The sequence below is a fragment of the Petaurus breviceps genome, unplaced genomic scaffold (genome assembly GCF_028583685.1).
Source record: "Petaurus breviceps papuanus isolate PSGF00001 unplaced genomic scaffold, PetGlider_PUasm1.0 229, whole genome shotgun sequence".
In the NCBI taxonomy this organism is placed as follows: Eukaryota; Metazoa; Chordata; class Mammalia; order Diprotodontia; family Petauridae; genus Petaurus; species Petaurus breviceps.
The window spans coordinates 2,612,627-2,635,448 of record NW_027185903.1 but is presented as its reverse complement, the minus strand read 5'-3'; the positions used below and the strand labels follow the sequence as shown (position 1 = coordinate 2,635,448).

Genomic DNA, 22,822 nt, shown 5'->3' with positions numbered 1-22,822 from the left:
AGGATTCCTCGGTCTTATTACAAATCCTATAGTTGCCCAATCTTGTCATTGCCACCTCCAAAACACTCTTACATCTGTCTTCTTCTCTGTGTTCACATGGCCACTGCTAATGCAGACTCTCTTCATCTTTTACCTGGTCTATTGCAGTGGCCTTATAACTGATTTTGCCTACAGCCTTCTCACTTGAAACTGCTGACCATGGGATTTTCCTAAGGCACATATCCTGTCTCTATTACCATCACCCTACCAAAAGTCTCTTGAAGTCATTCCTACCTTTTTTTTTACATCATGGTCTGGTGAAAACTATGTAACCCCCTCAGGCTAATGTTTTCAAATGCACAGAATACACAGGGTTACAGAGGAAATCAATTAATCTGAAATAGTTATTAAAATATTTTTAAAAATCAAAGACCCCAAGGTAAGAACACCTAATGACTCTATGATCAAATATTATTTTTAAGAATCTCGTTCTTTTAAAATGTCTATTTTTATGCAAGACATAAGGCATATAATCATTAGTAGAGTGGTGCACAGGCACACACACAATTTAAACAATCTTGCTAACTATACCTGCTATCTTCTATAACTCTTTCTGATATGTTTCTCATCTCTTTAATTATATTCCTGTCATTCAGAATGCCTCTGCTCCTATGTCCCCAAATACAAGCCTACTGAAATACTACTCACCATTCCGGACACCACCTCCTTACCGAAAACCTTTGACCCTCCTAGTTGGAAATGACCTTACCTTTCTCTAAACTTCAGTATATTTAAACAGCTTGTGCAATTCTTATGTAATACCCTCATAAAGGTGTTGCTAAAAGAGAACTTACTCAACTGTAATGGAATATTTGTTAATAGTAAACACATCTATTTTGCACCTGCTTTGTTCCAGACTCTAAACTACAAATTACAGTTATGCAAGGACACGGTTTATTCCTAACTAAACTAATTTCTTTGATAAGGGTGGGCAAGGAACCATTTTATTTAGTCTTTCTATATCCCTCAGCAATAATAAAGAGAGTATCTGCCTTGAAGTTGGGAAGCCCTAGGTTCAAGTCGTGGCTCTTACATAGGCAGGCTCTGTAACCCTGGGTAAGTCACTTAACTTTTCAGTGCTCTCCAAGCAACCCTCCAAAACTCATGTGCTGCCCTGGTAGAGGGAGTGTCCTCAGCTGGAATTCATTATACCAATGAAGTCACAGGTCCAGACCCCTCCTTCCTTCCAATCTCTGGAAATGCCTAGAATGTTGGTTTGCATGTAGCAGGAGCTTAATAAGTGTTCAATTTTGAGTGTTTTAGGAACATGTGAGAAGATAATGGGAAATATAGATATTTGGTGGAAGGATGGTTAAGACTGTTTTCTATTCTATTAATGAAAGCACTTCAATGTATTTTCAGCTTTCATCAAAATGCTCTGGTTCTACATTACAAAAAATAGGTAAAAGATCTGTGATTTCCTTCTACCCAGGAAGATAAGAGGATCTCCAGGATCCCTTCTAGCCCCAGTTTTACATGATTTAGTATCAGTCAATCCACAAGCATTTATGGAAAGTATACTAAATGTCAGATACTGTGCTAGGCACAAAGAATACCAATATAAAAGCAAGACATACCCTTCAAAGGACTTACATTCTATTAAGAGGATATAGCATATTCACAAATAGTAAATAAAAAATAAATATAAAGTAATTTCGGAGGCCAGGAGCAACTAACAAGTGGGAGAGTCAGGAGAGGCCTCTTGAAAGAGATTGGCACTTGGACTGAGTTTGGGAGGAAGTTCAAGGTTCTCAGAGGCAGAGGTAAGGAAAGAGCATTCCAGGATCAGAGTACAGTTCACAAAACTACAGAAGTGTGAAATGTAATGATCAGTTTGTTTTAGCACAATGTCCAAAGGAGTGTAATGTATAATCAGCCTGACTGGCTGGAGCCAGATTTAAAGAGCTTTAAATCTCTGAGGAGGGAAGCTAGTTGGTAAGGTGGAGAGAGCACTGGGCTTGGAATCAGGAAGACTCATTTTCCAGAGTCCAAATCCAGCCTCAAACACTTACTAGTTGTGTGATCCTCAGCAAATCACTTAATCCTGTTTGCCTTAGTTTCCTTATCTGTAAAATGAGCTGGAGAAGGAAATAGCAAACCACTACTCAGGAGTTTATATCTTATCCTAGAGGAAACAAGGAACCACTGAGGTTCCTTGAGAGGGGAGACAACAAAGTCTGAACTGTGCTGGAGATTACCTGAGGTACACAAAGGTTAAGTGTTTTTGCCCAGGTCACAGAACCAATAAGTGTCAGAGGTGGGATTTGAACTCATGTCTTCCTGACTCTAAGCTGGTTCTTGTCCTTCATTTTTTTTTCTTTTTGGAGGGGGCAATTTGGGTTAAGTGACTCTCCCAAGGTCACATGGCTAGTTTTGTGTTAGGTGTCTGAGGCTGTTTTGAACTCAGGTCCTCCTGACTCCAGTGCCTGTGCTCTATTCACTGCGCCACCTAGCTGCAGTGAGTGTCCTTCATTCTAGATAAGAACCAAAAAGACATCACTATGTTGGGGTCAAGGTACAGGGTGTCTAACTGTGGTTGATCAAACCAACATGAGCTTGGAAGACTACTACAGCAGATCAGGCACAAATAGTCCTTATGAACATTTGGAGTAGAGATGTTTCTAAATTTGTGCATATCATGTTTCTTTTGAGCTAGTGTAAATATGCTTTGCTCATAGAGCACAGAGACTTTTTTGGATGTGAATAAGTCATGCTAGGCAGTTCTGTGTCAGGGTCTCCCAAAAGATTCCAAAGTTCTTCAGAGAGACCTCAAGAGTGTCCTTGTATTCATCCACATGAGGGCTTGCCTTGAGGGAGTTCTCCATAAAAGTCTTTTTAGGCAAACATACATTTGGCATTCAAACAACATGGCCAGCCCACTGGAGCTGTGCTCTTTGCTGTAGAGTCTGAATGCTTTGGCAGTTCAGCTCAAGAAAGGACCTCAGTGTCCAGTACCTTATCTAGCCAGGTGATCTTCAGGATCTTCCTAAAACAATTCAAATGGAAGTGGTTCAGTTTCCTGGCATGTTGCTGGTATATTGTGCAGGTCTCAGAGGCATATGACAATGAGGTTAGCACAATATCTCTGTAGAGCTTCAGTTTGGCAGGCAGAAGCATTAGCTGCTTCTCTCCCACACACACTTTCCTTTGGAGCCTCCCAAACGTGACCTAGCTCTGGCAATTAATGTGTCAACCTCATCATCTATGGGTATACATCCATTTGCTAAAACTGATGGTTCTGTATATGGATGACATGTTGCTGACTACTAGAGAACTTCTATTTTCTTTGTGTTGATAATTAGGCCAAAATTTGCACAAGCAGTTGAGAATCAATCCATACTTTATTGTATCTCAGCCTCAGAGGCTGCATTAAGTGTGCAATCAACTGCAAACAAAAAATCACCTACCAACTTTCCCTCCACTTTAGTCTTGCTTGTAGCCTTTTGAGGTTAAATAATTTACCGTCAATGCAGGCAGCTGACCTTGATGTCATTTTCGTTCTTGTTGAAGGCGTCTGACAACATTACTAAAAAAACATCATGCTAACTAAAAAGCATGGGAGCAAGCACACAGCCCTGCTTCACTCCACTGGTAACCCAGAAAGCATGAGAGCATTGTCCATTATCCAGAAACCATGCAAGCATGCCATCAGGAATCTGACCATACAATACTGATGAACTTCTCTAGGCAACCAAATTTTGCCATGATCTTTCACATGTCCTCACAACTGATAGTATCAAAGACTTTGGCCAGATTGAGGAACATTGTATATAGACCTCTGTTCTGATCCTGGCTTTTCTCCTACGTTTATTGGGTAGCAAACATCATAGCAAAGGTTCTTCAGCCCCTTCTAAAACCACACTGGCTATAAGCCAGGGAGTAGAAGAACACCAGCTGCCTCCAGGCTACATGTGGAGCTCCCCACCCCTGGCACTGTCAGTCAAATACCATGACTCCTCTACCTGACTCACATCAACATTAATTTTTCATGAATCAATAGTAGCGGGAGTCTTGAATTGCCATTCAAGTTCACGTACATATTATTTAGAAGTCTTTTTTTCTCCAAACCCCAGCTCCTGATAACCTATCCCTCCGTCAGGAAGGTGCTGTTCATTACTAACAGCCACCCAAGCGCTAACTTCTCTGCTCCAGTAAAATGAGAGGGGGATTGGACCCAAGGACCTCTCAGATCCCTCCCATTTGCAGAGCTAAGTTACAAAATCAGTCAAGTGGCAGGGACAGCAGTGGAATCCAAGGCTGCTGTTTCTCAGGGAAGTCTCTCCCCTGGAGCTGCAAGGAAAGGTTAGTGGGCTGGTTTGTGCATCACTTCAGTGAGGTAAGAAGGAGGGCGGGCAGGTTTAACTACAGGAAGTGAGCTAAAGCAAGATCAGTGATCACTAAATGCAGCTCCCAGAGCATTAGACCCGTCACACAGGGAAAAGGCAGGACAAAGGGCAAATCACAAAGGGGACGGGGGAGGGTTTAAGGAACCTCGCTATCCAATCAACCAACCGAACTCTGCCTGTCGTAAGTGACCAGCCCCGCCCCCAATTTACTTCTTGTCCAACCAGATTGGGTTCTTTCGCCCGCAGTCCTTGTGGAGTGGCGGGAACGGGAAAGAAGTGTTAGCGCAGGATTGACGTCATAATCCCGCGCCCCCGCCCCACGAAGAGAGCACGTGGTTTGGAACTGCTGCCGCGTGCTTTTCTCCTTTCCCGCCCCGCATAGTCCCTCTCGCCAACGCCCCCTTTCTTCACGATGGCCGCGGCCGGGGAGCAACCCCCACAAGCGGCAGGGGTGAAACGAAGAGGGAAGGCCCAGTACGTGCAGGCTAAGAGGGCCCGGCGCGGGGGTGGCGGCGGCGGCGGCGGCCCGAGGCAGCTCGAGCCCGGGCTTCAGGGCATCCTCATTACCTGCAACATGAATGAGCGCAAGTGCGTGGAGGAGGCCTACAGCCTCCTCAACGAGTACGGAGACGACCTGTACGGGCCGGAGAAGGTAAGGGGCGGGGGAGGGGAGAAGGAGAGACCGATTAAATGAGTGGCGGGGGATGGGGCGGTGAGGAGAGGCGCCCTGCTGCTGCCCTGTGCAGACCTGAGCTCGTCCTCCCAGAGGCCACGGACGCTGGGGTCCCGGAGGTGTGGAAGGCTCGGGTGAGGCCGCGGATCCAGGCCGAATCCTGCTTTCCCGGGGCAGCCGCGCTGGAGCCGGGCCGTGGCTGCCACCCGCCCCGCCCTTTTGTGCCCGCTGTGCTTCCTTCCCGACATCAGGCACCTGCTGTGATACTCGGAATGTCTTTGTAAAGCAACACAAATTACTAGCACGTATGGTGTTTAAAGTTAGCAATGCTACATGTGCATATGTGGGGTGTTTAGAAAGTTAGTGTATGGGTATTTATGTATGTGTATACAGGTCCACGAGTGTTCCAACAATTTTCTTTTACCTTTTTGATTATGATGTCAATCCTGCGCTAACACTTCTTTCCCTTTATGTATGCAGGTATGAAGGTATATATATATATATATATATATGTATATATATGTGTGTATATATATATATGTATATATATATGTGTATATATATATATATAGAGAGAGAGAGAGAGTGTGTGTGTGTGTGTGTTTGTGTGTACAGGTGTTCCAAAAGAATTCGTTTACTTGTATAAATTTATATGTCTGTATACACGAATGTACAGGTGCTCCAAAAATTTTAGTGTAATTGCATGTGTGTATATGTATACATGTAAGGGATTTTAAAAAATCTTAGCATGTATATGTACACATGTAAGGGTGTTGGCAAGGCTTGGTCTATATGTACATGTATGTAAAGGGTGTGCAAAACCCTCTGTATATGTTTATGTATGTGTATACACATACATGAGTTATTAAAAAAAACCAATATACTTGTATTTATATATGTAGATACATATGTATATGTGCACAAATAACAGTACACAGGGTGCTCCAAAAATCTTAATGTACTTGTGTGTATCTCTATCTACACACACACAGGATATACCAAAAGTTTTAGTTTCCTTTATGTGTATGTATATATGTGTACTTATGTGACTATACATCTATCCACAATGTTAATGTCAGTGTACATGTATATCTACTTATATAGATGTATAGTGTATTCCAAAAGTCTTAGTATCCTTGTATGTGAATATATTTCTATATCCACAAATATATATGGGAATGTTCCAAACATCTTAGTGTATGTGTACACAAATACACGGTATTCTAATAGTCTTAGCATATTTACATGTGTGTCTGTATATACACATATGTAATACTTATATAAGTATGTACATGTGTGTGCAGGGTGTTTAAAAGTCTTGGCTACATATATGTCTATGCATATGTACAGTGTTAAAAGCCTTAAAATAATGTATGTATATGCACACATGAATGCACATATACGTGCACATGTATACATGTACAAGGTGTTCCAAAAGTTTTAGAGTGTGTGGGTGTGTGTGTGTGGTGTTATGTTATGGGTCAGTTAGGTGGTGTAGTGTATGGAACTCTGGACCTGGAGTTGGGAAGATCTGAGTTCAAATTCAGCTGGGCAAATCATTTAGTTTATGTTTCCCTCAGTTTTTTCAACTGTATAATGGGGATAATAGAACCTGCCTCTCAGGGTTGTGGGGAGGATTAAATGAGATAATATTTATTAAAAAGTACTTAGTACAGTACGTTGTCTTTTTCAGTCATTTCAGTTATGTCCAATTCTTCATGACCCCATTTGGGGTTTTCTTGGTAAAGATACTGGAGAGGTTTGCCATTTTATTCTTCAGCTCATTTTCCAAATGAGGAAACTGAGGCAAACAGGGTGAAATGGCTCATCCAGGGTCACACAGCTAGTAAGTGTCTGAGGTTGGATTTAAATTCATGTCTTCTGAGTCCAGGCCTGGCACTCTATCCACTGTGCCACCTAGCTTCCCAGCTACTGAAGCTTTAAGCTGCAATGACTGTTGTGACATTGTGTATGAAGGAAAAGAGAACCTTGTAATAAGGGATAAGTATATAAGTAGGTACATTATGTATATATGGTAAATAATATGGTATACACATAAATTTCAAGTTCTTCTTTATTGTTTTCATATGTATATATACACACATACATATATGCATCTATGCCCTGGAGCAAGTTACTGTTCCATTGTGGAGAAGTAGGTAGCTTCTTTATCCCAGGACCTTTGGCCTCTCCCTTCTGTTCTTTCCAGGAGGCTGAGGGCCCTTGAACCTTCCTGACCAGCCCCATCCCTTGAAAAACAATGCCAGGATCCCAGGATTGAGAGCTTCACAGGACCTTAGGAATCATTTAGGCCCTACTCATTAATTTTAAAAGATGAGGAAACTGAGGTCCAGAGAAGGGCAGTGATTTACCCAAGGACTATATAAGGGTGGTCCCTAAACCTAGATGGAGACTTTCATGCCACATAAATGCATATGAAGTTTTGGCTCCACATGGACTAATAATAGCAGACCCAGACTTGGAAAGTTCCCAGGTGACTGGGGGAAAAGGGGGTGTCTTAACCTGGGGTCCTTGGATGGATTTCAGGGATCCTGTGAACTTGAATTTTAAAAAATTGCATCTTTATTTTTCACTAATCTCAAATTGAAATTTGGCATTTCCTTTGACTATGAATGTAAACAACAAAACTGTTGTTCTGAGAAGGAGTCCATATACTTCATCAGATGACCAAAGGGGTCTATGATACAAAAAAAGTCAGACCCCTGCTGAAGGGGATTCCATATATTTCTAACATAGCAGAAGATCATAGAATCCAAAGTTGGACGAGACTTTAGAGGTCAGAGTCCATTTTACAGTTGAAGACCACCCAGAGAGGAAAGTGACTTGACCAACATCATTCATGGTGGAACTAGCTTAACTGAGAGCTAGGCAAGGCCTCACCTACAGGGGACTTCCCTAAAACATCTACTTTTTAAAAAAGAAAACAGGACCTTGAAATGGTATATTTATTTTGTAAAAAGGAGCACACATGTCCTGGTAAAATAAAATTCAGTGAATATAAAGTCTGAAATTTTGAGGGAAAAGTATTATGTCTGACAATGGTTGGGATGTATTCTGCAGTTGAGGGGGTGGGGCAGGCAATATATTAAGTCTCTACCTCCCAAAAGTAGAATTCCTGATACCAGCAATAAAAATTTTGTTGTGGGCTGTTTAACTGTATGCTGCGCAGGGTTTTCTGTGCTTATTTGATTCTGCTTTTAAGTCTGGGCTGGTGCCTTTATTTAAGCTTCTCAACTTAATGCAAACAGTTTGTAGACAAAGATAAGCAACCATCTGGAAGTGAGGAGGAAGAGGAAGATGATGCAGAAGCTGCCTTGAAGAAAGAAGTCAGTGAGATTCAGGCCTCTACAGAACTGAGATTAAGACGATTCCAATCATTGGAAAGTGGAGCAAATAACGTGGTCTTCATTAGAACACTTGGCATAGGTATGTGAGTCTCAGACTCCCTAATATAACAAACTTGCATTTGTTTACCATATTGGCCTTCATTGGGAATATTCCTGCCTCTTAGTGTTAACACCTGAAAGATAGGATTTGAATATGATGACTTGGCTAATGATATGAACATGTCATCTTTGTAGATTTTTATTTTTGTGAAGAAAAGTTTGTATTAAAAACAAGTAATATTTTATCAGATGACACTATGCCAGTGGAATACTGTGATAATACTGGTAGATGATGCAAATCTCTATAAACATAAAAATGTTTACTAGCATATAAGATTTTTTCTGACTTTCCCCTTAGTCCATGTTTTCACCAAAATAGTTGCAGTGATCTAGATAAGTAACATATTTCTTAGGATTATATCTAAAATCCTCTTAAACCTTAAGGTCTCTGCTAAATTATCTGATTGAGTTAAAAAAGGAAAAATTAAGATGATTTAGAGAAAATGTCTAAAATTCATAAAAATTCACTGTTTTTTTTCTATTTTTTTTTCTTTTTTCGGTGAAGAACCTGAGAAACTTGTACATCATATCCTAAAGGATATGTACACAACCAAGAAAAAGAAAACACGGGTTATTTTACGCATGTTACCCATATCTGGTACATGCAAAGCTTTCTTAGAAGATATGAAAAAATATGCTGAAACCTTCTTGGAACCTTGGTTTAAGGCACCAAATAAAGGGACATTCCAGATTATTTACAAAGCACGAAATAATAGTCACATGAGCAGAGAAGAAGTTATTAAAGAACTAGCAGGTATGTTTCAGGTAACATGGAGGCATGACACAGCTGTGGAGTAGTAAGGTGCTTTGGAAAGAGGTCTGAAATTGAGAAGCTGGGTTTCAGTCCCAGTTCCGCTTTTTAACCTTGGGCAAGATGTGTGGGTCTGTTTCCTCATCTGGGTAAGATGGACTAGATGTCCTATATGGTCTCTTATAAATCTACAATTCTGTTATATGAATCTATGATAATTGGTCACATTATTCTCAAGATCTGAGATATTTTCCCCCTTAGAATGAAAGCTTTTGCATTTTGAATTAGGTGCTCATTGGATGGTAGATTAGAGCTGGAAGGGTCCTTAGAGTTCGTGGAGACCAGCTCCCTTATTTTACAGATAGTTTTGGGAAACAAAATCCCAAACTCGGGAACTGCCCAGGGTCAGTCACATAGCTGATAGACATTACAAGATGGAATTCAAACCCAGGTCTTCTCATTGCAAGTCCAGCAGTTGTATCCACCATATAAATCTATTAAGATGTATACATTGTAATAATTTGACATTTCTGGTTTTTAAAAAGTTGGATTCACTAGAGCAGGTGTGCTTTTTCTCAGTTACTAAGGTGAACTTTTTCAAAATTAAAAGAAAGTTATGTCAGTAGGTATCTTTAGCACTTCATCTTCATTGCTTTGCAGATCTGCAGTGGTTTTTAACTTTTAGTTGAATTTGTTATTCCAGCAAACCAGAAATAGAAAAGGGAGGGGAGTGAGGGAGAGGGCTTAATCCTGTCATGTTCACAGAGCTAATGATGATTCTTTTCAGCCTAAGTAGTTCACCTCTTTCTCTTGCAGGCATAGTGGGCTGCCTCAATCCTGAAAATAAGGTTGATCTTAGTAATCCCCAGTATACCATCGTGGTAGAAATCATTAAGGCTGTCTGCTGCCTGAGTGTTGTCAAAGATTACATGCTGTTCCGAAAATACAACCTTCAGGAAGTGGTCAAGAGTAACAAAGAAGGGTCTCAACCAAATCCTGGCCAGGATGCACAAGTAAGAAATGGAAACAAGGCAAAACTGGAGTTTGGAAACACAGACAAAGAGAATCTCAAATCAAATGAAAGTGACTGTGCAGAAGAAAAAAATAATCCTCAGGTGATGGTAGAGGGTACTAAAGAGGAGGGGCCAATTTCTGAGACCCAGGTGGAAAGTGAGAAAGGAACTAAATCTGAAAATGGAAGCCAAGTTATGGAAGGTCCTAAATCAAATGAAAGTGACCTGGTCTTGGATAAAAATTAGCAGTTGAGGCAGGAAGTGTTAAGGGAAGAGGCATATTCCAAAGATGGGCACAAAATAAGCTATCCTCCAAGTTGAGAATGTTAGCAAGTAATGAAACTTGCCTTGGAGGTGAGTTTAATCTAAAGTTTTTCAGAGTTATGGAAGTATTAGAAATACAATGCCATATTTCACCAGCGGCTCTTTTGGGTGAATCAATAGTGGACAAAATAGTGTGGCTATCACCCCACATCCCCTTCAGGGAGTGATTACTTGGTTGAATTTCTTATTTTCTCCCAAAAGCATTTTTTCATCATCTAGATTGGAATTAGCTTTGGGGACAGCATCCTGAAAGAGAATAGGATTTTAGTTTTTGGGCCACTGTTTAAAGACAGGAAGATTAAATGTGTTAGAAGTTTTCATTTATGAGCAAGGTTTAACTTAGAAGTTGTTAGATTCATAGAATGTCTGCTTTTTCAGGATTTGTGTGAAATACCTTGAAGGAAAAAGGTATGCACATTATTAGCAGTTTCGCTTAGGGAAATAGGGGGAAAATGCTTTTTATATAAAGTTCCAACTGATGCCGAGCTTCAAGGAAGAAGGTGCTTTAATGGTGTAGAAACACCAGACCCAGGATCCCTTGGAACTTAAAGACATCTGAGCATATAAAGACAGCCACATCCATCTAGAAAGTACTTTATTATATGTTACCATAAAATTGGGTTCCCTTTACATTTTAATTTTGAGAACTCCTCTAGAAAGAGTTTTTTTTTTTCATTTTCAAAATCTTAGATCTTTTTTCATATTTATTTCTGTGGTTTTGGTACTATCTGAATATGACATTTTTCATAAGCAACTCTTCCCCAGGTTAGTCGTTGGTACTGCATCAAGCTTTGTGATAAACTGAATTAGTTTATTTAAAGGTCTGTTTTCAGTTTTATAAACTGTTTTCTCACACTGATATTTCACTTGTAAATGTCAAAATTCCATGGTGCAGAATTGATAAGCTCAGATTATTTTACCATGTAGAGAAGAGGATAAACTGTGTCTTCAGGTAATGTTTCATTAATGCTAATGTTAACTATAATTTTTAAATGTCCTCAAAGCACAATTCATTTCCTTATTGTTTTGGCTAAATACTTGACTGTAATCCAGAGCAAGATAACAATTTGCTTTTCATTGATACTTTTCCAGAAGTACAAAAGTAAATTTCCCTTACAGAAACCAATGTTTCATCTGCTTTTTTTTTTTTGAGGGGGTGGGAGTATGGCATATGGGAAGGGGGTAGAGCATGGGTTAGGGACACCTAGGTAGTGCAGGACATGGAGCATTGTGCCTGGAGTCAGGAAGATATGAGTTCAAATCCAGCCTCAGACACTTAATAGCTCTGTGATCTTGGGCAAGTCAGTTAACCCCTATTTGCTTCAATTCCTCATTTGTAAAATGGGGACATATTGGAGAAGACATGGCAAACCACTTTTCTTTGCCAAGAAAATCCTGTGGACAAAACTCCATGGGTCATGAAGAATCAGACACGACTAAACAACTCAACAACAACAAAGAGCATGGGCTCTTAGAATAAATATAAATATATAAAAAACTGGGGCCTTCCTCATTTTAGTGTGACAGTGATCTTTGGTTCATAAAATAAGTGAAGGTAGGTCTTATCAAGCTGCACCGACTTTGAGTGTGGACCCAGCAGTGGCCTAGGGTCTGCAGGCCAGCCTACACAAGTGTGGAAATGTGTCATTTCTTTTTTCAGCTGTAGCAACCTCCAAGGATGATATAGTAAATCATGGAAAAGTTATGCTCTCTGTCAGGTAACGGGAGTATCTCCTCTCCCTCCCCCGCACTCCCCAAGGAAATCACAAATTCTTGAAATAGGGATGAAATTGTGTAGAAAGTTAATCACTACATAAAAAGGACTAAGTACAGAGTTCCTTGTATAAAACCAAGAATCTTTTAAAAACAAAGTTAATTTCCCCTAGCCTGTTTAGTAATGAGAGATATTTTAATAGTTAATTTTCTTTAAATGAAAGCATTTCTGGGGCGGCTAGGTGGCGCAGTGAATAGAGCACCGGCCCTGGAGTAAGGAGGACCTGAGTTCAAAGCCAGCCTCAGACACTTAACACTTACTAGCTGTGTAACCTTGGGCAAGTCCCTTAACCCCAATTGCCCTGCCTTCCCCCCTCCAAAAAGCACACACACACACAAAATTCAGTTCTTGAAATTCTATTATAAGCCATACAAGTGAAAAGGAGGAGAAAAATGTAGCCAATAACTATCATAATTTTGATGAAAACAGTACTTAACAAGTAACTGAATTCAGATTAGGTGGAGTGACCAGTATTGGATATGGAGGACAGACAGATGATGAAATAGAACCTTTCCTGAGGGCGTATGGGGTTAGGGGAACTGTGGTCATATGGTAGCCATATCTGTTGGTTTTGATTGCTAAATCCATTATTTAGAACTAAGGAGCTTCTAAAACTTGGATTAGATGCTTTGCCAATTAAAAAAATATACCTATCCAAATATAATATATAAAGAATGGAAGGACATGGTTTTTCTCCCTGAAACATTGGCTTCTGAAGTTCTTAGCAACTTTATTTTTAGCTAATAAGGTACAAAACAATTGAAGTACAGTTTCATTTTTTGGCTCTACAGACTAAAAGATCATTTCCCAAATATTTTTGGACTATCTTTAGAGTTTAAAAAGAAAAAAGATAAGAGAAAGCAAGGATTTAACATTTTAGTTTTTCAACTAAAAAAAATCCACACTAACATTGTAAAGTGCTGTGATTTGATGGTAACCAGTCACTAGAATATGACTAAGATTAGTAAGAAGGCGCGGTAAAAGCAGGCGAAAGAACACTGTAAGTCCAGAAGGAGCATCTCTGCATTCTGGTCACGCTAAGCTCGTCTCCACTCTTGGTCCCTTAGTACATTTCGCTTTATTTTCCCAGTGATGGTCTTTGGCAATTCTTCAACAAATTCCACCTAGTAGAGAGAAGTGTACCACAAAGCCATTAGTGGTATCTTTTCCTTGACCCTGCTTGATGCATATATCTATTACTCCAAAATATACTGGTTTGTATCTTAGAGTCATAAGCTTTAAGACTCAAAAAACCATCAACACTAGGTGTTCTTAACCTTGGGTCTATAAACTTAATGTTTTGAAAACTTTCAATATAATAAGTTTCCTTTGTAATCCATTATATTTTATGCATTTAAACACATTATCCTGAGAAGAGACCTATAATAGGTTTCAGCAGTCATCCCCCTGGGTTCCAAGACACAAAAAAGCTGAAAAAGCTTTGATCTAGTCAAACGCTCTTACTTAAGGTTGAGGAAATAGTCTGAGAGGGGAAGTGACCTCTTAGTTCACACAAGTACCTGGTAGCATGAAGCAAAATTAGTGGGCAGTAGGTTAAATTTAGTATGGGTGGGTGGTGGATGGTGGGATGGGGGAGCCATGCCCCATCTAGTGAATTAGATGTTTTCTAACAGTTCACATTCAATAAATTATATAGGAATTTTAGTTGAGGTTAGGGAGCAGGCAATTTGGGAGGGTTGCAAACCTCAAAGTCAGCATGAAGAAGCTAAAGGAGAGCACCAGAAGGTTTGGCAAAGATGATTGATTGAAGGCACAGTTAAGCTCCCCTATATTTTCTGTATACCAGGAGCTCTGTTGTGCTAATAAATTTAGAGTATTTTTCCTAGGCACAGAGAGGTATTTTTATAAGCAGTATTTATAGGACACCAGAGTAGTGATTGATTGCTCAGTTGTAATTGGAAAAAAAATGCCAAACTGGTGGGTGGATTGAATTGACCAGTTGTTTCCATATATCAGTCTATTCAGCCAAGGTCTTATGTCCTGGGAGAGAGTCAGTTAATATTAATCATAGAGTATTGGAATCTGCAAAGAGCTGTAAGGTGATTTAATCTCTCTAGGCAGAACTATACTTCCCAAGTAATTTTTAAAAAGTAAATTTCTATTTCATAAGATCTGCCACAAAAGATTCCAGTCTTTGTTTTATAATGCAGCATTATTGTGTAACCCTTAAAGTTTGGGGAATTCCTTTGACACATTTGTTGTAGAGAGAGTTTAGGAACTAAGAGGTTCTGTGCCAATATGTTCTCAAGCAAATCAAACATGTTTTCAGTGCTCCAGTTTTGTCATTTGTGAAAATGGAAGAATATTTAATGAAAAAATTGTATCATTGCAATATGAGTTACTACTATATACTTGAGAACATTACCAAACTTACATTTTACTAATCCACAAATAAATACTTATAGTGAAGGTAATTTCTGCAGACATTTTCAAAAAGAACTTCTAGTTATGACATTGTATACATGAAACAATCAGGAACCTCTTATTAGAAAGTTCTCTACTATATAAGAGGCATGATAAGCAGAATAACTAGCAACAATAAGAATAGCTAGTGTTTAAATAACACCTTAAGTGCTATTTGCAAAGTGCTTTGCAAAAATCTCCCAACCACCCTGAGAGGTAGTTGCCATTACATATTATTCCTGTTTTACAGATATGGAAACTGATACAAATAAGTAAGTGACCTGTTGAGGGTCACAGAAATTGTAAGGATCTGAGGCTGGATTTGAACTTGGTCCATTACTCTAGCCACTGCACTGCCTCTGCAGATATATTTCTTCAGAAGAGTCTCTCCTAATAACATAAGTAAGGCTAGGACATGTGTCAGCTAGGGATCTTGTCAGCTAAGGCCTTTTTAGAGTCTCATTATCATTGGACCCTTTTTCAGTCTGCTATGATTTTATTATTAGTCTAGGGCATCACCTTATTTTATGACACTAACTATACAAATGAAAAGAACAAGAACAAAACCTGAATGCTGTTCAGTTTTAGTGATACATCTTGGCCCTAGAGAAGAGTGAAGAAAATACACCTTCCTCCCTTTTTGCAGAGGTGGGGGCCTATGAATGTGGAATATGGCATGTTCTCTTAGACTTGGTAGATGTCAGTCAGTTTTACTGAATTACTTCTTTTTCTCTTTCATTCTATGTTACCAAGAATGACTCTTTTTTTAGGAGAAAGGGAAAAAGCATTTATGTAATGCCTACTTTAGGTCAGGTGCTCCAAAGATTACCTAATTTGGTCTTCACAACAACTCTGGGAGATAGATGCTGTTGTTATCTCCATTTTACAGTTGAGAAAACAGGTCAAGCGACTCCAACTGTTAGTGCCTTCCCTTCCAAACGACCTTGAACTTAACTACTTTGTATTTAATTCTCTTTATTCTGTATTTGAGGCAGCTAAGTGGCTAGATTTGGAGTCAGGAAGACCTGAGTTCAAATGTGACCTCAGATATTTCCTAGCTGTGTGACCTAGGCCCGGGATCACATAGCTACTAAGTATCTGAGGCTAGATTTGAACTCAGGTCTTCCAGACCCTTGTACTCTTATCCAGTATACCACCTAGGTGCTTTAGGTAGAACAGGGTTAGGAGGAATATATTTGGAAATAAATTTTAAAAACAATCAGTAATATGGGACAGCTAGAGCAGCACCTAATTAGATGAAGGTTCTCTTTTCCTTCAAATTTTCCTTTAAAAAAAATTATGAGAATGATAAACATTAACCAACCTTAACTTTTCATTTACTAAGAACCATGAATCTCTGTTACATATCTTTCTTTTTTTCAAAGTAAATACAAACTTTAACACTGTAGTCCTTTTATTTTTAGATACTTGCCTTCCTGGGATATTTGTAGGGTGCAGTTAATTTTTTAACGTGCTTCTGAAGCTCAAGAGCCAGTGTCTCTTTATTGGCTGATTTAAAGGGTGCAGATAGGACAACAAAAGCTTTCACCACCTGCAGGAAGAAAAATACACATCTCTCTGTTATGGTGATTTTCAAACTATATCAAAGGATAAACCCATTCTAGAGAAAGGAATTTTTTTAAATTTAGAAACCAGAGTTTTGTGAGAGAAACTATGAGAGAACCTGTTTCTGAAGTTAGACCCAGGAGCATCAGGGAAGCAAAACACTGGGTTCCTCTCCCCCAGTAATAAGTCGTCATTTTCATTGTACTTTAAAGCTTTCAAGTATTCTTTAACAAACAGCCCTGTGGAGGTAGGTGGTATAGGTAACACTCTCACCTCAACCTTTGCCTCCAAGATTCATCTCTCCCGTCAAGAAGAAGCTTGAGCATAAGTCTTTCCAGATCAGCCCCCTGCCTCCAACTGCTAGTGCCTTCCCTTCCAACCTACCTTGAACTTAACTACTTTGTATTTATTCTCTTTATTCTGTAGTTGAGGCAGCTAACTGACTGGGCTTAGAGTCAGGAAGACCTGAGTTCAAATGTGACCTCAGATACTTCCTAGTTTTGTGACCCTGGGCAAGTCACTTAACCCTGTCTGTCTCGGTTTCCTTATTTGTAAAATGAGCTGAAGAAGGAAACGATAAACTGCTCTAGTATCTTTTCCAAGAAAACCTCAAATGGGGTTACAAAGAATTGGGTACGAACTGAAACGAGAACAGAATAGAATATGAACTGACTCCACAGCCACTCACTATTCTATCTGCTCCTGCACCCACCAGAGATAGATTTGAATCAACAGTCATCCTTAAAAAAAAAGTACATCCCTATAGGAAGGTTAAAGACTGTCATTTTTTCATAAATTTTACATTCACAGACCCTGTGCTAAGAACTTTAGAGAGAAGTGGGGGACCCAGGAAAGAAAAGGAAAAATTGCTAAACTAGTTAATCAGATGTTTCTAACAGTTCATATAAAGGAACTTTAGTTGAGGCTAGAGAGCAGATAATTTGGGGGACAGTTGGCACTCTGGGAGGGTTGTAGACCTCAAAGTCAGCATGTAGTAATAGGGGAGCTTAGGTCAACATGTGGGTCCTTGGAAGCTAAAGGACAGCACCAGGGGGATTAGCAGAGACAATTTTACCCATCTTACTACTTCCATGGTCAGCTATGCACCAAACACAAAGAGATTCTTCTTATCTTCCCTCTATCCTTTTGTACCACATGACTGAAGTTCAAAGAATTAGGGCCAGGAGTGTTAGAGTGGTTTAGTTACATTATGGCTTACATAGGCTTTTGTGGGATTACTTGGGGACCTCACCACCTTTTATTGTGTATGTGTTTATACTACACATACTAGATACTAGAATGATTCATCATTTCCTTCTTCAGCATGTGTTTATACAGGTATATGCGTGTATATACATAGAACATGTATACTCATGTAATAAACATGAAATATAACAATACACTTGGAATAAACTTATAAATGTACATGAAACCAAATAATAAACATAGCAAATGTGTAAAATAAACCAAAAAATAATTCTTAGTGAACACTAAACTCTGTTAATACCACACCAGATTCTGTTCCATTCTTGTTGACATGAATTATTAATATATACATGTATACACACATTAATGTATAGGTATATATTAGCATAAAATCATACATGTATATATTTGTTGTTAAGTCGTTTTCAGTTGTGTCTGACTCTGTGATCCCATTTGGGGTTTTCTTGGCAAAGATACCGGAGTGGTCTGCCATTTTCTTCTCTAGTTCATTTTACAGATGAAGAAACTGAGGCGAACAGGGTGAGGTGACTTGCCCAGGGTCACATATCTAAGTGTCTGAGGCAGGATTTGAACTCAGAAAGATGAGTCTTCCTGATTCCAGACCTGGTGCTCTATCTAATGCTTCACCTAGCTGCTCTGTATACAGTAATGTATTATATATGCATATGTATTAATGTCTTCTCTATATACACATTAATAATATGCAGTCTTATCTGGAAAGAGCTTTATAATATTTAAAGTGTTGTATAGATATGAGCTATGAAAAGTAAAGTTACTTGTCCAAAATCCTACCATTAGTATTAATCCCTTGATAGTTTTATCCATACCTGTATCTGTATATATGGCTAGTACTGTTATATAGCTGTAATCTGTGAATCACAGTTCACAGTATTGTTTTCTAAGCTCTAAACCACCAGTTGACAAATGAACTTTGGAGAGCAAGCTGTTTGTAAATTCGTGTCTAATATTCATTCACACACATTGCTTATTGACAAGAAGAGACTGCTCTGTCAATTCCATCTTTTAAAAGAGGATTGTGATGAGGCATTTTTCATCAAGTTGCTATTCTAATTATATCCATTTTACCTCTCCTTTGATAGGATCTGGACTGCTGACAACAGCAGATTCTACAACAGCTGGATGCTCAATTAGGGCACTTTCAACCTCAAATGGTCCAATTCGGTACCTGGAAAAAAAATCATTGAGCCCTTTAGACATCTTTTAATCCCATTCTTCTACTTTACAGATGGGGAAACTGAGTCCCAGAGAGGTTAAGTGACTCACCCAAAGCTACACAGACAGTACATAGCAGACTCAGGAGTTGATCCCAGTGCCTCTGATTCTAAATCAAAACTACCATCATAATCTCTAAATTAACTTTTAGGAACTTCATTTTTATTTTGCAAACTTATTTTCTATTTTTTTTTTTTACCTATTTTTACTGCTCCATCTTAGTTGCTGGTGCTAGATCAACATCTGTCCTATTCCCTAAAGTATGTGTCTCCCAAACTTCTGTCCTGGGTCCTCCACTTCCCTCTACACCAAGGGTTCTTAGGGTCTGTGAACTTAAAAAATTTTTTATAATTGTATTGCAGTATATTTGGTTTCCTTTGTAATATTGTTGTTCTTGAGTTGTTTCAATTGTGTTTGAACCTTCATGACCCTTTTTGGGGTTTTCTTGGCAGAGATACTGGAGTGATTTGTCATCCTTCTCCAGCTCATTTTATATGTGAGGAAACTGAGGCAGATAGGGTTAAGTGACTTGTCCAGGGTCACACAGCTGATAAATACCCGAGGCCAAATTTGAACTCAGGAAGATGAGTCTTCCTGATTTCAAGCCCAGTGTTCTCTTTCCAGTGTGCCATCTAGCTGCCTTTGTAATATTATATATTATATTTTATTCATTTAAAAATATTAGTGGGGCAGCTAGGTGGCGCAGTGAATAGAGCACTGGCCCTGGATTCAGGAGGACCTGAGTTCAAATTTGGCCTCAGACATTTGACACACTTACTAGCCGTGTGACTTTGGGCAAGTCACTTAACCCCAATTGCCCTCCAAAGCAAAAAATGCAAAAAAAAAAATTAGGAGAAGGGGTTATAGATTTCAGCAGCCTGCCAGAAAGGTCCATAACATAAAAAAGGCTAAGAACTCCTGACACCCTTCCCTTAGTGATCTCGTTAGCTTTCATGGATTCCATGATGTGCATATGATGTCCAAATCCTCTCTCTATGCACACATGACTTCCAAATCTGCATATCTCGCCCTTTCTATCTCCTGAGCTCCAGGCCTATGTCATTGCCTTTTGAACATGTCCTCCCAGCTATCTGGAAAGCTTTTCAAAATGAACGTCTCTAACTGTTACTCATTCTCTTTCATTTTTCTAGTCATTTGGCCTCACACTCTCAGAGCCATTCTTGTCCCTCACCAACATCCAATCAATTGTTAGGTTTTGTTCATTCCACCATGGATATATCTCTCCTGTCCTTCCTTCCCTTTCTTGTGACTCATATCAGTACCATGCTAGGTCATCATTTCTCACCTAAACTGTTTCAAAACTAGCCTCCCTCCTTCTAATCTCTCTCCCCTCCAATACTTTGTCCACACAGGTTGCCAAAAATAATCTTCCTAAAGCATAAGTCTGACCATGTCACTCACTTCCTTGCTTAATGTTTTTTTTTTTTTTGCAAAGAAGCTGTGCCATTATATTTTAAAAGTTTTCATATCCTAGCCTTTATATACCGACATTTTTATTTTATTCATATACCTTGCTTAATATTCTTGAGTGACTTCCTGTTGCCTTGAATATAATATATAAACGATTCCACTTGGCATTTAAAACCCTTCACAGTCTGACACCAGTCTACTTTTCCAGATTTATTTAACATTTTTTCCCCTTCATAAAAACCGACCTACTGAACTATCCTCCAAACTTGGTACTCCGTCTCCCGCTTTTGTGTCTTTGTACAGACCACCCCCATGCCTGCAATGTACTTCTCTTCCACTTCACTAGCATCCTTCAAAGCTCCTCCCCATATTGGTGCTTTCTCCTTCTCAAAATAAGCTTGTATCTACTAGAATGTAAACTCCGAGAGAGCAGGGACTATTTTCTGTCTCTTTCCTTGTATCTCCTCCTTTGTCTTGCTGTTTACATATCCTGCCTTTGTGTGGCTCTGGGAGAATCACCCAAGCACTCAGTGCTCAGGAAATTCTCTAAGACTGCTTTCAGAGAAAGTGCAGACCTGCGTTGGTAAAGGGAGTTTTCTTTTCCAGAAGTTCCCCACAGTAATGAAATACTAGATCCAGTCCTTTTCCCTATCTTTAGGGGCCAGTATAATGCTTTGTTTATATTAGCAACTTAATAGATATCTTTTGAATCAAAGTTTGTCACATTCTTATTGGAAAGGTGCTAACCCAGATGATATGATGACATCATCAGCTCTCCCAACAAACCAAAAATAGCCATCACTATCCATCATCCCTCGGTCTCCAGTGACATAAAAATTCCCCCTGATGGTGGCAGCTGTTTTCGATGGATTGTCCTAGAAAGAAAGGAGAAGGAAGCAATTCTAAGATTAATTTGATCCAAATAGGAATAAATTCCAAATGTTGAAGCATTTTAGAAATCTTTTCAAAAGCAACATATCAGATTCCAAATTTTCATACCACATATTCCGAGAAGATACAGAAAGGTCTTGTAGACTTCAATCTAAGAGCAATTTCCCCTTCTTTACCAGGTGGCAGAATATTACAGTTTTCATCTATGATCTAGAATGAGAAAAACACTTTTTGCTTGGCTGTTCAGATTGGATTCTCATTGGAATGAGGATAAAGGTCTCCCTTGATACAAAAGCCCATCATTTTAATGCCCATATTCTTCCAATGATTTTATATCCTTTCAAATGTTGGAATATCATAGTCTCTGAAGAATCAAGAATGTGAGTGACCCAAAAGCAGCGGGGGGGAAGGAGGGGAGAGAGAGAGAGAGAGAGAGAGAGAGAGAGAAAGAGAGAGAAGAATGCTAAGTATCAGTTGACTACAAAACGCATTTCTAGTTCAGGCTGACATGCAAGATGCTGTTTTAAGGGATATTATCCAGGAAATGCAGGATACAAATGGGATGTGGGCTTGTCATGCAAAAGCAAAGGATCTGCAGCTTTTGCCCAAGCATCCTCCACCTCCCATTGCAAAGGATTTCTGAGGGGAAATGAACAAGAATCACACAGGATGAAGAGGTGTGCTGTCTAGGATTGCAATCAAGAAGAGATCCCAAATCCACTGAGATATAGAAATTAAGAGGTGTTAAAAATGGAAGGAACCAAAATTGAAGGAAATCTTCTATCTTTGTCAAACCAATTATATTTCCTTGACCTACCTGGACATCATAAGGTGGCATTCCTTTTCCCATTGATCCAGGTTTAATTTTATTTCCTTTCTGATTGGCACAGATTATTCCCTGTCAAGAAGAAATGTTTTTTAGTGGCATGCTAAAATATGCTTTCTCTTCTTCCAGTCCTCTTCAAGGGATGAAATGCACAGTAGGGTAGCTAGAAGGTTGACCTTAAAGTCAGGAAGACCTGGGTTAAAGTCTTACCTCTGGCACATACTGGCTGTGTGACCCTCGGCAAGTCATTTTTCCCCTTAGTACTCCAGGCAACTTTCTAAGACTGTCAGTTGCAAAAAGGGTATTGATCTGCCTTGACAGAAGGAGTTTCCTGACTAGGGGGACGGAGACCCCCTTTGCTGATGAAATCATAGACTCAATCCTTATCCCCAGGATACGGGAAGGCCTACTTTTTTCCTTCTTTGTACATAATGAAACAAAAACTTCAGATACTGTCTTGACAGACTTTCCCAGTGACCTCTCCCAACTCATTTTATGAGGCTCCTCCAAGTTCAAGGTGCTTAGGGCAGTTAACTAAATCATACTTTATCGTTGTTGTTGAGTCATTTCAGTCATGTCTGACTCTTTGTGACCCTATTTGAGTCTTTCTTTTTTCCCCTCAAAGGTATTTTATTTGTTTTTCTGATCACACATAGTTTCCAACCTTTTTTTTTTTTTGGTAAAATTTTGAATTCCAAATTTTTCTCCATCCTTCCTTCCTCCCCAAGATAGTGAGCAATCTGATATAGGTTATACATGTACAATCATGTTAAACATATTTCTACATTAGTCATGTTGTGAAAGAAGAATCAGAACAAAAAAGGAAAAACCACGTGT

The 22,822-nt window shown here is 39.3% G+C and overlaps 3 protein-coding genes across 6 annotated transcripts in view; 1 reads left to right on the top strand and 2 right to left on the bottom strand.

The window, feature by feature from the left end:
- Positions 1-5,278, bottom strand: part of ACSM3 (acyl-CoA synthetase medium chain family member 3) — a 45,574-nt gene extending 40,296 nt beyond the window's left edge. Inside the window, exon 1 of one of the 4 annotated variants that reach the window (XM_069096066.1) lies at positions 5,134-5,278. The gene's annotated coding sequence lies outside the window, so the exon portion shown is untranslated. Of the gene's footprint in view, positions 1-570; positions 617-687; positions 739-5,133 lie in introns of those variants that run through there. The other 3 variants (XM_069096065.1, XM_069096067.1, XM_069096068.1) reach the window with 3 other exon arrangements.
- THUMPD1 (THUMP domain containing 1) lies at positions 4,674-11,739 on the top strand. The gene is made up of 4 exons (XM_069096069.1): positions 4,674-5,037; positions 8,328-8,505; positions 9,031-9,279; positions 10,093-11,739. The coding sequence occupies exons 1-4, from the start codon at positions 4,798-4,800 to the stop codon at positions 10,533-10,535; spliced, it is 1,110 nt and encodes a 369-aa protein (XP_068952170.1). The 5' UTR covers positions 4,674-4,797; the 3' UTR covers positions 10,536-11,739.
- Positions 11,740-13,306: 1,567 nt separating this feature from the next.
- The window catches only part of ACSM4 (acyl-CoA synthetase medium chain family member 4), a 69,578-nt gene continuing 60,062 nt past the window's right edge, over positions 13,307-22,822 (bottom strand). The window contains exons 9-14 of the mRNA XM_069096530.1: positions 21,977-22,057; positions 21,268-21,369; positions 21,016-21,143; positions 18,691-18,790; positions 16,244-16,363; positions 13,307-13,511 (exon numbers count right to left, since the gene is read on the bottom strand). Coding sequence (XP_068952631.1) covers positions 13,425-13,511; positions 16,244-16,363; positions 18,691-18,790; positions 21,016-21,143; positions 21,268-21,369; positions 21,977-22,057 — 618 coding nt within the window. The 3' untranslated portion in view covers positions 13,307-13,424. The remainder of the gene's footprint in view (positions 13,512-16,243; positions 16,364-18,690; positions 18,791-21,015; positions 21,144-21,267; positions 21,370-21,976; positions 22,058-22,822) is intronic.